The following is a 12,505-nucleotide window of genomic DNA, read 5'->3' as shown; positions in this document are numbered from 1 at the left end:
AAACTTAACAAAGCTCTGAAAAATTAGATATTAAAATTGTTCTGCAGGATTATCGTGTTTTAGGTCTGTATAGCTGAGTTTTCTTCTTACAATTAGAATAGTAAATTGCTGCTTTTTTTTTTCTTTTCCCCGAGAAAGAGAGCAAATGCTTTTGATTGCAGCCATTGTCAGTCGCAGGTACACACATTTAGTCAGAATTAGGAATAATTTTTTTTGCCTACGTATCAAAAACATCACCTTCCCTCACCATCACCATGTGAATTGTTCAATGCAGTGTGTGGCACTTGGCAGCAAACTGCAGAGCATCAGGCAGTTCTCACGGGATGGTAATGATGAAGCAGTACATCCAGGGCACTGGAGCTGCGTCAGTGGGTGACACTAATCCTTAGTGCCTGAGCTTTTCCACAGCAAGTGTGATATTCACAAAAGCCAGGAAAGAACATTTTCAAAGAATTCAACTCTTCACTTCTGACTGAGTTTTAAATCAAGTCTATTTTTTCCAGGCTATTTATTCGTTGCTGTCATAGCAATTGGGTGCACTGTAATAAAAAGTTATTTTGGGGGGCTACTGCTTTTACAGCTGAGCTATGTAATTTGGCCTTTTCTGTAGCATTTGCTTTTTAATTAATAGTTGGTACATTGCCAGAAGCAAAAGAGAAGTAGGAACATGTCCTAGGTTATAAAATCATCAAGGTTATCTTGCTCTTCTTGTTTCACTGCAGCAAAGTAAGAAGCAGAGCTGTCTGATGCAGCCAAGCAGCAAGAAAGTGCTGCCACTGCGATGTGGAGCCAGGACCTGCAAGCTGCTCTCTCAAGGTTCCTGCCCGCAGCCACACTTGAGAGCATGGTCAGCACCTCCTCTCTGGCAAAAGCTCCCCAAAAAGGAGCAGAACACCTTTCATCAGAAACACTGATTGCTCCCACATGGAGCCTCTGTAAGTCCATCACAGAATCATAGAACTGTAGAGGTAGGAAGGGACCTCTGGAGATCATCAAGTCTAATCCCCTTCTAAAGCAGGTTCCTTGCAGTAGGTTTTACAGGAAAGCATCCAGCTGGGTCTTGAATGTCTCCAGTGAAGGAAACTCCACAACCTCTCCAGGCAGCCTGTTGCAGTGCTCTGTCACCCTCACAAGAAAAGAAAGAAGTCCTGCATGCTTGTATGGAACTTCCTGTGTTGTAGCTTTTGCCCGTTCCCCTTGTTCTGTCAGTGCACACCACTAAAAAGAGCCTGTCCTGATCCATTTGGCTCCCACAAAGTAGACATTTATAAACAGTGATAAGATCCCTACTCAGTCTTTACTTCTCCAGGCTGAACAGTCCCAGGTCTACCAGCCTTTCCATGTGCAGGAGATGCTCCAGGTTCCTCATCATTTCTGTGTCCCTCTGCTGGACTCTCTGTAGAAGATCCCTGTGTTTTTTGATCTGAGAAGCCCAAAGTGGGCAGATTACTCCAGCCGTGGCCTCACCAGGGCAGAATAGTGGGGGAGGATCACCTCTCTCAACCTGCTGGCCACACTTATTCTAAGGCACCCCATTGACACCACTGGCCTTCTTGGCCACAGGGGCATGCTGCTGGCTCATGGCCAAAATATAAACCATAAAAATGACAGCTGATGTTGGAGTATCTCTGCTCTTCCCGGAACAAGCCTGATTTTCCCACTCAGAAGGTTATAGCCTGGAAGTCAGCCAAGGAAAACACCTCTCCCATGGCAGGCAAGGTTTACCAGCAGGATTTATCAGCAGCATGAACACAAGTAAAGCCTTTGACTGTGTCTCCCACCGTACTCTCCTGCTGAAGCTGGCAGCCCATGGCTTGGATAGGTGTACTCTTCACTGGATAAAAAAATGGCTGGATGGCCGGGCCCAGAGAGTGGTGGTGAATGAAGTTAAATCCAGCTGGAGGCCAGTCACGAGTGGTGTTCACCAGTACTGGGGCCTGCCCTGTTTAATATCTTCATTGGTGATCTGGAACGAGGGGATTGAGTTCTCCCTCACTAAGTCTGCAGGTGACACCAAGCTGGGAGAAAGCATTGAACTGCCAAGGGGTAGGAAGGCCCTACAGTTGCATCAATGGGCTGAAATCACTGGGATGAAGTTCAACAAGACCAAGTGCCGGGTCACTTTGGTCACAATGACCCCAGGCATCACTACAGGCTGGGGGCAGAGTGGCAGAAAAGCTGCATGAAGGAAAAGGACCTGGGGGTGTTAGCTGACAGCTGGTTGAACGTGAGCCAGCAGTGTGCCCAAGAAGGCCAGTGGCATCCTGGCTTGTGTCAGCAGGAGTGCAGCCGGCAGGAGCAAGGAGGTGATCATTCCACTGTACTCAGCTGTGGTGAGGTCACACCTCGAGTACTGTGTTCACTGTTTGGCCCCTCACTACAGGAAAGACATCGGGGCCCTGGAGTATGTCCAGAGAAGGGCAACAGGGCTGTGAAGGGCCTGGAGCACAAATCTTATGGGAAGTGGCTGAGGGAACTGGGATTGTTCAATCGGAGGACCTCATTGCTCTTTTACAACTCTCTGAAAGGAGGTTGTAACAAGTTGAGAGTGTGCCTCTTCTCCTGGGTAACAGTGATAGGACAGGAGGGAATGGCCTCAAGTGGTGCCAGAGAAGGTTCAGGTTGGGTGTTAGGAAACATTTCTTCTCCAAAAGAGTGCTGAGGTATTGGCACAGCTGCCAGGGAGGTGGTGGAGTCACTGTGAGGAGATGTGGCAGTGAGGGATAGGGGCTGGTGAGCATGGTGGGGATGGGTTGATGTTTGGACATGATGATCTTAGAGGTCTTTTCCAGTCTTAATGATTCTATGAACTCAAGATCCTGAGCGTTTACACTCAGCCACTCAAATTCAAAAGATTCTCACACCCATCCACATCTCCTGCAGCACCACTAGTTAGCACTGCAGCTTGCTCTCACAGGCAAACCAGAGCAGAAGAGCAATAGTGGAACGAAACTTATCCCTGCTATGTTGCCTTCTGCCACTTGCAAGCTGTGGGCAGAGCTATGTCATACTTGCACTGATTCACATTTCCATAGAATAGTTAATCCCTGAGCTACTTGGATTCAAGTAAATGCTCTAGAAGGACATAGCTGCCTTTTGCAGGTAAAGAGTACAGGAACTAACCATGTCTTCCTCCCAGTGAGGCTCCTCCTACAGCAGTGTACTCAATGGGACAAGGAAGAATCTACTTGAAGTTCATCTTCTGTATCAGTAGAAACTGGGCAATAATTGTCTTGCAAACAACAAAAATATGTACAAAACGTTTTGTTTTTTTTCCCCCTGTCCTGGAATAGTGAACATTTTATCCCTCTCCTTGCCTTGCCTCAGAGGCATCCCACAGCATTTTGTGCAAGATGAAGAGCTGCAAACCTGAAATCTGCCAAGCAGCATAGTCTCTTCACTGGTGAGAAAACTCAGGAACACATGTACTGGAGCAGATTCAGCTGAATCTCTTCCATTTTGTTTTTATTTTTTTGCAGATATAGTTTGAAGCACCAGTAAACTCCCAGCTGCAGGAATGCTGCCAGTCCTCATATATAACAGATTTTGAAACATCTTGACTTCATGCCCCTCCTTGATGAGGCTCTGCTGCATGACTTCCCTTGGACTCTGAGAGCCAACTTGGGTAACCTAACTCCAGTTAAAGCCATTCATTTTGTGGGACAGGTGCTGACATCCAAGCTGGCTGTTGCCTGGGCAGTGTGAGAGCCTGCCAGTAAGAAGAGGAGACCAAGCCAACACCATGTGCAGGAAGTTTCTAAAGATACTCCCAAAGGTTTGGCAAAGAACTTGCAGCCATGACAGGAGTGACGTTTCACCCAGCCCACAGCCATGCAGGGCACAGCAGGCGTTTCACCACCAGGCTGGGACTGGAACATCCCCAGCGAGATGGAGAGAAACTGGGCTGTTCTGAAGCTCCCTCAGAGGCACTCATCATGCTTGATCCCAAAGGAAGTCCAGGGCAGCCTCACTATGCCAACTCCCTGAAACCCTGGCAAAGCAACAGTTGCAAGTCATGGTTTCAGTCCTGTAGCTCTGGCTGGGAAATTCCTGCCCCGCACCCATCAGCAGACCCTGTGGATTCCCTGTAACTGGTTTCCCTGGGTTTGTGCTCATAAAGCCTTTGCTGGAGGCCACATGCTACTTGCCTTGTCGCATTGCTGCGTTGCCTGCGCAGTCAGTGCCCATGCCTCAGGCTCACAGCAGCAAGCAGAGGCACACGGTACTGCTGGGGTACAGGATGCTGTCGCCAGCATCCTTCATGGGGCTCCCAGAGCTCAGAGTGAGTCAAGGCGAGGGGAAACAAAAAACAGGGCGAGGGGAAACGAAATAATCCACACATCTCGTATTAATATCCAGCCTCACAGCTCACACAGGTTAATGAAAAATGAAGACATAGGGAAGATAAATGGAAGATGTACGTAGGGACTGAGATCCGCAATGTCATCAAAGTAAAGACAGTGTTTTCTTCTTGCAGCTCTGTGGAGAAATCCCTCTGACGTGGATGTGTATAAATAAATAGAAGTTTAGGAGCCAGCGCACAGCACAGATGAGATCTGGCCACATAAATTAGTAAATTAGTACACTGTCTCATGTATGAAATCACTGCAGGTTTTGTGCTTGATCCCGTATGTATTTAACCTTTCCCATGTAAACAGTCTTCTGAAGTTAATGGGGCTGTAGTAATTTGCAATGGCTGGGGATTAAGCCAGAGGGTTTAAGCATTCCTGCCGGCTCACATTGCAGCACGCTGTAGTAACCGGGCTGCAGGACAACTCGGAGATGTTCCTGCCCTGCCACAAACAGCCATTGCAGCACATCGCTGGCGGTGTCGTCGTGTCCACGGGCAGAGAAATGCAGCTCTGGCCCTGCAGAGGAGCGTGCAGACATGTTGTCGGCCACAGCCAACAGGAAAGCTCATTGCTTGCTTCCTCTCACTGGGGATGTGCCAGTGCTTTCCAGAGAGCGTTTCATTACTGTTACGCTGCTTACAAGCATCTTAATTTAAATAGCCTTATAGATGCATTGAGGCAAAATGATCTATCCACAGTCTAAATGATGAACCGGGGTGAAAAACTCCTCGGGCTGCGAGAAGCCAGAACAAGCACTAATTGAAACATATAAACTTACATAACATTATTTATAAAAAGGAGCTCGGCTGTCCAAGGCTGGGGCATGGGAATGTTTCTCTCCGCAGAGAAAAATTAATTACGTAGCTTTATATATTCCAGTTGCTTTGGTTGCTCATCTCCTAATGTGCCTAAGGACTACTCGAATGGTATTTATGGTTCCCAGCCACTGCTTCTGGATGGTGGTTTTTAACTTAGCACTTGTGCACGTCATTGCCTCGCAGGATATTGCAGTGGGGGGGTAATTAGCTTTATGCACCGTGCTCCTCAGCTTTAAAAGAAATGTAGGTTTGCCCTGAGGTTCTGCAGTACTGTAGAACTGTACTTTAAAAGATGCTGGGAGGAGGCCAGGGCTCACCAGATACTTGGTGCAGGGTGATGGGATGGCTGTTGTGTCTGGAGGTGCAGGCAGAGCTCTGAGGTAGCTGTAGTCAAATGCACTCCTCTCTCTGCACAAGCCTGCTGTCTCCTTTTATCATGGCTTTTATCATGGCTTAATTTCTGCTGCTGCTGCCAGAGAGATGCTACAAAGACTCCATGAAAACCCTTATGCATAGCTGGAAGATCCATGAAGTGGCCAACAACCCAGCATGGGACCAAACATCCTCCAGCAAGCACCCCAACCCAGCTTAGTCAGGTAAAAATATCAGGCAACATCCATCAGCTTGCACGTGGGCCAGAGGTTTAGCAGGAGCGTTTGTGGTATGAGTGTTTAATGACTTTGCTGGGAACCCCATGAGAAGTGCCAGAGGGGCAGCCTGGCAGTGCCATGCTGGAGGGAAGGTTGCTTGCCATGTGCCACGCCACCACTGCAATGGCCGTGGCTGGTACTTTCAGGCCTGGAAGACAGGTTGCCTGAGCCCTGCCCCTGCGTTTCTGATTTGTCTTCTCATGGCTGCCATTGATTTTCATCATAGGAAACTCGCTTATTGTGCGCTCTGTTGCAGGACAGGAAGTGTGCCACTTCTTGCAAAAATGCACTGTACAATTTCCTGGTAATGCTGTGTTTGGCCAGGGCTGCCAGCTGGCTGGAAGGCACAGAAAATATGGCAGAAAAATGACATATAATCAAACTTGAATGAGGACTGTTTCCTCTGGGGCTCTGCTTAGAGCTGTGGCTTTGGGATTTGTGCTGTGACTGCTACTTTTCTCCCTAACCACATTTGCAAGACTTTTCTCCTGAAAGGTCCAAGATGCTCGCCAGCATCCAAAAATGCCATTTATTCAATTATCTGGGTTTGCATATTCTCCAGAACTATCTCCTGATGAAAGCTAGCAGCTGAGTGCTGGAGTTTCAGCATGGCTGGCTGCTAAGTGAATTAAAACACAAATTCCAAGTTACTTGCACTCCAAGGAGGTAAGAGACATGGAAATGTCTTTGGATAAACACCTTGTAGCTCCCCGTTGGGCAATGTCCTCTGGCTGTGGAGCAGCTCAGCATTATGGTGGTCTCCCCATGGAGGCAGCCCCAGGCATGCTTTGCTTGCTTCAGTAAAGTTAACAGCTACCTGCAGGATGCTCCAGGCAGGCTCTCCTGACATCCTTTTAAACCTATTTTCCTGCAATTTCTCGCATTTCAAGATCTTTGCTACCACTAAAATCAAGGAGGAAGGACAAGGCGTTTGGGGTTTTGATCACAGGGAAAACTTCCCCCAGGACTCTGCTGAGGACAAGGACACAAGATGGCTTTCCCCCAGTTTTTTAGACCGCCTTCCAGCACCCACAAATCTCCAGACTTACCTCTTAACAGGAGGTTTTCTTTTGCAGCTTGGTTCCTCAGTTCTCATTTCTCAATTTGTTTTCTTTCCCAAGAATGCCTACACTAGGAGGAAGTTACAGCCAGGACAGTTGTGGTGCAGGGGCTCCCTCAACCCCTCAATTTCTTGGGGAGGCAAAGCTTGTAGCTGGCAGCCTGGTCTCCGTGTTTGCTGAACAGCACCCTGAGCCCTGGGATTTTGACAGACCTGGTTCCACAGCAGTGAGTTGTCATCTATTTTCCAGATACAAACCACATGAAAAGTGCCACAAACAGTCATCAGTGGCTGCTGCAAAGGACTCTGTGCCTCCCTGGCCAGGCTGTCTTAAAAAGGCACTGTCTGTACCCAGCACTGACTGAGCACCTTTCTGTAAATATTTGGAATAAATGAATATCTGGAATAAATGAACCATTCAAATTCCCCAGGAGGGGAAGAAAACATTTCCTCCACCAATGTGGAGCAAGCTGAGTCGTCAGGTGAAGCTTCTCAGAGACTTACACATCCACAGATGTTCAGTCAATACATAAACGAAGAAGCATACTCAGAAAGATGGTGATTGATTTTATTGATAGGTAACAAAGTATATAAAGGACCGGTGTACAGAAATGAAAATCTCTCAAATCTCTCAAAATGCCCAGAAAAATGTTCTATAAATTAAGCAATTCTGGGAATACATGGACTCAAATTAAAAAAAAAAAGACAATTGCATCCAGAGAAACCTTTTTGCAACCAGATAGCAAATGTAAGCCTTGCACATTGTGCAATGTGTGACTGAAGGTGATGGCACTGGGAGATAATGTGGGGAGCACCAGATCATAAACAAGTGGCAACTTGGAGGAATTCCCAGAAAACAAGAAGTGATTGACTGAATCAACTGCAAGGCATATTAGCAATGCAAAAGGTGACATCAAAGGAAGAACAAGGTGAAGGTTGTGACAACACACGGCCGCCATTCACTAATTACAGGCCACAGAAAGCAGCAGATGTTGGGATGAGATGCATCTCTGGAGGTGCACATCTGAGGTCGTCATACATGGTGCCAGGGCTACAGCCACAGCCCCATCCCGCTCTTGTTTGCTGTGGGGTGAATCCACCATGATTTTTGGGAGTCATCACCTGCGTCAGTAGGAAAGCACCGGCAGAAACAGGCCTGACTGACTGCTCTGGGCAGAGGCAATGCTGATTTCATTCACAGTGAGGGGGAAGGTTTCCTGGATAAATTCATCCAGAGCTTTGTATGGCTGGAGACCTCTATCCCCAACTACTGAGCATGTTGTGGAGGGCAGGAGTGGCAGCCACAGGGCAGGAAACAGGGCTGGTGGCCAGCTTTCACTGCCACCACTGCAAAGATAACAGAAACACGGAATTATTTGAATTGGAAGGGACTTTAAAGGCCATGTAGACCAACCCTCCTGCAATGAACAGGGACACCCATAGCTCCATGAGGTGCTCAGAGCCCCATCTAGCCTGACCTCAGGTGTCTTCAGGGATGGGGCATCATCACCTCTCTGGGCAACCTGCCACACCATCCTTATTGTAAAAACAACTTCTTTGTATCCAGTCCAACTCTTCTCTTTTAGTTGGAAACCATTTCCCCTTGTCCTATCACACAGGCCCTGGTGAAGAGGCTGTCCCCTTCCTTCCTACAGCCCCCCTTTAGATACTGAAAGGCCGCTCTCAGGTCTACCTGGAGCCTTTTCTCTCTTCTCCAGGCTGCACAGCTCCAGCTCTTTCAGCCTGTTCTTGTAGGGGACACATTTTTGTGTCCCTCTTCTGGATGCACTCCAACAGGTCAGTGTCTCTCCTGTGCTGAGGACTCCCCATCTGGACGCAGCTCTGCAGCTGAGGTCTCACAGCACAGAGCAGAAGGGCAGGATCACCCCCCTCATCTTGCTGCCCACACTGCTTTGCATGCAGCCCAGGATCTGGTTGGCTTTCTGGGCTGTGAGGGCACATTGCTTGCCATCCACCAGCACTCCAGGTTCTTTTCAGCAGGGCTGTGCTCCATCCTTACATCCCCAGCTTGTACTGATAGCAGGGGTTGCCACGACCCAGGTACAAGACAGCCTTGCATGTGGCTTTGTATTTAGTACATTCAGTATGTTTAGTAGGATCACTGATAGCAGGCTAATAGCCCATGCATCCCAACAAAGAGCCAAGTGGTCCTTCACTCAAGGAAGCATAGCAGAGCTGCATCTGAAGCCTCTTCTCCTCCACCACTCTCAGACGAAAGCAGGCACAGTCCTGCTCAAGGGGGAAATCTGTTCTCCTTGCTCAGTCTGAGAAAGCACAGCATCCTCTGCCTGCCCATGTCAAAGCTTGTGAAGCAGAAACGATTTTGCTGTCCAGTGACTCTGTGTCCTTACCAAGGGTTGAGCAGTGTGGTCCCAAAAATATTAAGCTTTTTTTTTCTAGTTTTTGCCTGGCAGTTTACTAAGATCCACCAAGAAGAAAATGAGAAGGATTCAATTTAAACATCTTACCACTACTAGGAAAGTGTCCAATCATTTCCTCAATGGCCCCATCTTTTTTTGCCTCAGCCTCCTTGCCTTGCCTTGCCTGGTTAGCCATTTCACGTATTTATTATTCTCTGTATGAAATAATACTTCCTGACATCTGTTCCCAGTTTGTTTCTCTTTAATTTCCATTTATAGCACATTTTCCTATCCTCTGACCATGTTGAAATAAAACAATAAGTATGTTTGACACAGTGCAAGTTACTTAAGATCACGATCCTTCCCTGACCTTGACTTTTTTTTTTTTTTTTTGCATGTGCTAAAATGCGGAAAAATAATTAAATGAACATTGAGAAGAGGCAAGTAGAAATCCAAAAGAATCAGCAACCACTCAGCGTTTCACTCCTCTGATTATCCAGGGGCTGGTGTGAGGACCATGCTCAGCAGTCCCCTGTTCCACTCTGACAAGTATCAGCTGCAGCCAAATGGGGAAAGTAAAGAGCTGGAGCTGTGTGCTCATTCCAAAAAGAGGGGAGAAGCAGGTGGCTGTAAGGGTCGGGCAGAAGCATGGGAAAGCAAATGTTAATTCCGAGTGCAGTGACACAAATCGGCTTGAGTGATGCTTTACCTCCTGAGCAGGGAGATGGGAAGAGGTGCCCTTTCTTTGCTCTGAAAAGAGTGTGTGCTTCCAAGTACAATCTGGCAACTCTACAAGCAAAAAAATCATATGGGGAATCAGCGAGGAGCATTTAGTTACAGCATCTCTAGCTTAGTACAGACAGCCAATATGATTTTTGCTAAGGAGAAGTTTGCTTATGAAGCAAAGGAAGAAACAGCGTAGCCTCCAACCAAATGTGTGAGCATGCCTCCCTGTTAGTAACAAGAGCAGCACAACAGGGTTGTGCTCCATCACTACTCTACGGACTATCAGGCAGTTCTCCAGTAGGAACCATCATGCTCCATGCAGCTCCTCCATGTCATCCTGCACAGGGAAGGCAGGAATTATGGTTAATGCTCCTGTTGTGGCAAAGTGGACAACCCCTGTGAACTGAAACATGTGAAACAAAACATCTCAGCTCATTCCCCCCTGGCTGCACTGCAGTTCTGTGTTATGGCCAGGGAGAGAGGCAGGTTCCCACAACAGCCAAAAAAGCCACAGCTCAGTTTCAATCATGATGCTCTGTATGTATCTTATCTGCCTTTGGAAGTTTTCTTCACACAACTATTTTATCAGTAGAGCTTTATAATCTGCACGTTTGCCAAGGCCATTTTCCTTCTAAGGATTCCTAGCTGAGCACACCCACACTACAAACTCTGGGTTTAGCCTGGGAGTTTTCAAGGTCAAGACAAACATCATGGTAAAGAGCCGCCAAGTTAAATTGCACACTGACAAAGTACTGGTCTCTCAAACACAGCATGCAGCACCACGCCAGGGCTGTGCCACGTAAGGCTCAGGAGCTGGAAGGCTAACGGGGGCGGCCAGCCTTCAGGGAAGCAGGCTAGAAGTGGCTTTGGAAGCTTGCCAACAGGTCACTACATCAGGCTTTTGGGAAACCAGTGTCACCTTGAGCTGCCCAAGAGATGCTGCCATGGCCGCCCCCTGGCTCTCTGTGGGGTGAGTGTTCATCAGCGGCCCGGCAGGGACAACTCACGTGCTTGGGAACCATTTACTTCATCCTCAGCAGCACAGAGGCTTGTGATTAGAAAAAAGTGTGTCTGTGACTCTTCTCCCTCAACTCTCTGCACTTCATCTCCTGTGCTCCAAGCTCTAGGCAGGCAGAGTTTGCGTAGGTAGATTTGTCCTACATAGCCCATGGTTTGGAAGGATAAACACAAATCCCTCTAGTCTGTCTGTTCCTTCTGCTCATTTCTCTCCTGCCACAACTGGCCAATTTACCTTTGCTGTTCACTCGGTGCAGCATTTACAGCATCTGGAACAGTAAAAAACTGATGGGTAGGTAGGAAAAAAAAAAAAGAGAAAAGCTACTCTAAACTCGAAGGGATGATTATGCAAAGCTTTATGCAAGCAACATCACTGCTGCCTTGGAGAACAGGACTGGAGGAGGGGCTGGAGAGAGCTTTACAGCTTCACTTCACCCATCCTTTGTTCTGAATGTGTTGTACAGTTATAACTGATACTTAACAATCATTACCTATTTTATATACAGGAACAGGCAATATGAATAAGTACTGAGGTCATTTGTTTTTTTGAGTTGCAATCTCTTTATTTTCTGTGAGTCAGGTGGTCTGAGTCAATGCAGTCATGCTGTCCTCTATTTCTGAGAGTTTCTTCAGCATCTGGCTCACCCTGGCCTCATCAAACTCCAGGCAGAGAAATTCAGATTCCTACAAAACAAAATTGCAAAAGCAGGAGTTGAGAAAGATGATAATTTTTCAGAGATACAACAGAAGAGGCATAGCGCATTCTGCTTTCCTGCTGATTTATATCCTGTATCTCCTTTACTTCTGGTCAAGAGGAGGAGGTTTTCTACCTCCCAGAAGTTTGCAACCAACATACCAAACAAGAGCAGTACATGCTGGAGGCCAGCCTGCTGCTGCCAAAGAGGGCACACGTCAACTGAGCTCCACTCTAGCATCAGTGCAAATTCACAAGTTAAGCAGCAGCACTGATTTGTTATTCTCTGACAGGATGGGTGCTGGGGTGTAGTAAAAGAGCTACAAGGGATCTTATCAAAGGCTCAGAAAATAAAGCATACATAGAGAGAGAATTTCTAATCATATGGTACTCATTAGGAAATACAAATGTGAAAAGGCCTCCTGAGATCTCCAGGCCTTTGGTATTATCCACTGGTATGCCTGCAGTCACCAAGTACTTCCTGTGGTGATTCTCCCAGAGGAAACGTTTGAGGCCACAGGGAATGTGACTGCATAGCAAAGGCCACTCCGTGTGAAGCACTGTCAGTGGCAGAGGAACACACTGCAAGTATTTGGAACTGAAAGTGCAGCAAATACGAAGGGATGTTTCCTTATGAGATATTGGAATAGTTTTAGCAACTGGAATAGCTGAATGTGCACAGAATTTCTGTACATAGCACAGACACTGCAGGAGAGCACCTGCAGTTCCCATTTGGTTTCGAGCACACTCACTTTCTGTCATTATTTCAAAATATGTTTTTTCATCTGACAAAAACACTTCAGTGTT

General features: G+C 47.2%; 1 protein-coding gene across 1 annotated transcript in view; it reads right to left on the bottom strand.

Moving 5' to 3' along the window:
- Positions 1 to 11,541: 11,541 nt before the first annotated feature.
- Positions 11,542 to 12,505, bottom strand: part of COMMD1 (copper metabolism domain containing 1) — a 67,435-nt gene continuing 66,471 nt past the window's right edge. Inside the window, exon 3 of the mRNA XM_042820231.1 lies at positions 11,542 to 11,688. Within this exon, the coding sequence (XP_042676165.1) occupies positions 11,581 to 11,688 (108 nt within the window). The 3' untranslated portion in view covers positions 11,542 to 11,580. The remainder of the gene's footprint in view (positions 11,689 to 12,505) is intronic.

This window comes from Centrocercus urophasianus, unplaced genomic scaffold (assembly GCF_019232065.1).
Source record: "Centrocercus urophasianus isolate 14NV4802_14NV808 unplaced genomic scaffold, USGS_Curo_1.0 seq_10, whole genome shotgun sequence".
NCBI classification, from domain to species: Eukaryota; Metazoa; Chordata; class Aves; order Galliformes; family Phasianidae; genus Centrocercus; species Centrocercus urophasianus.
Note: the sequence above shows the minus strand (reverse complement) of the source record. Positions and strands in the feature narration are given on the sequence as shown.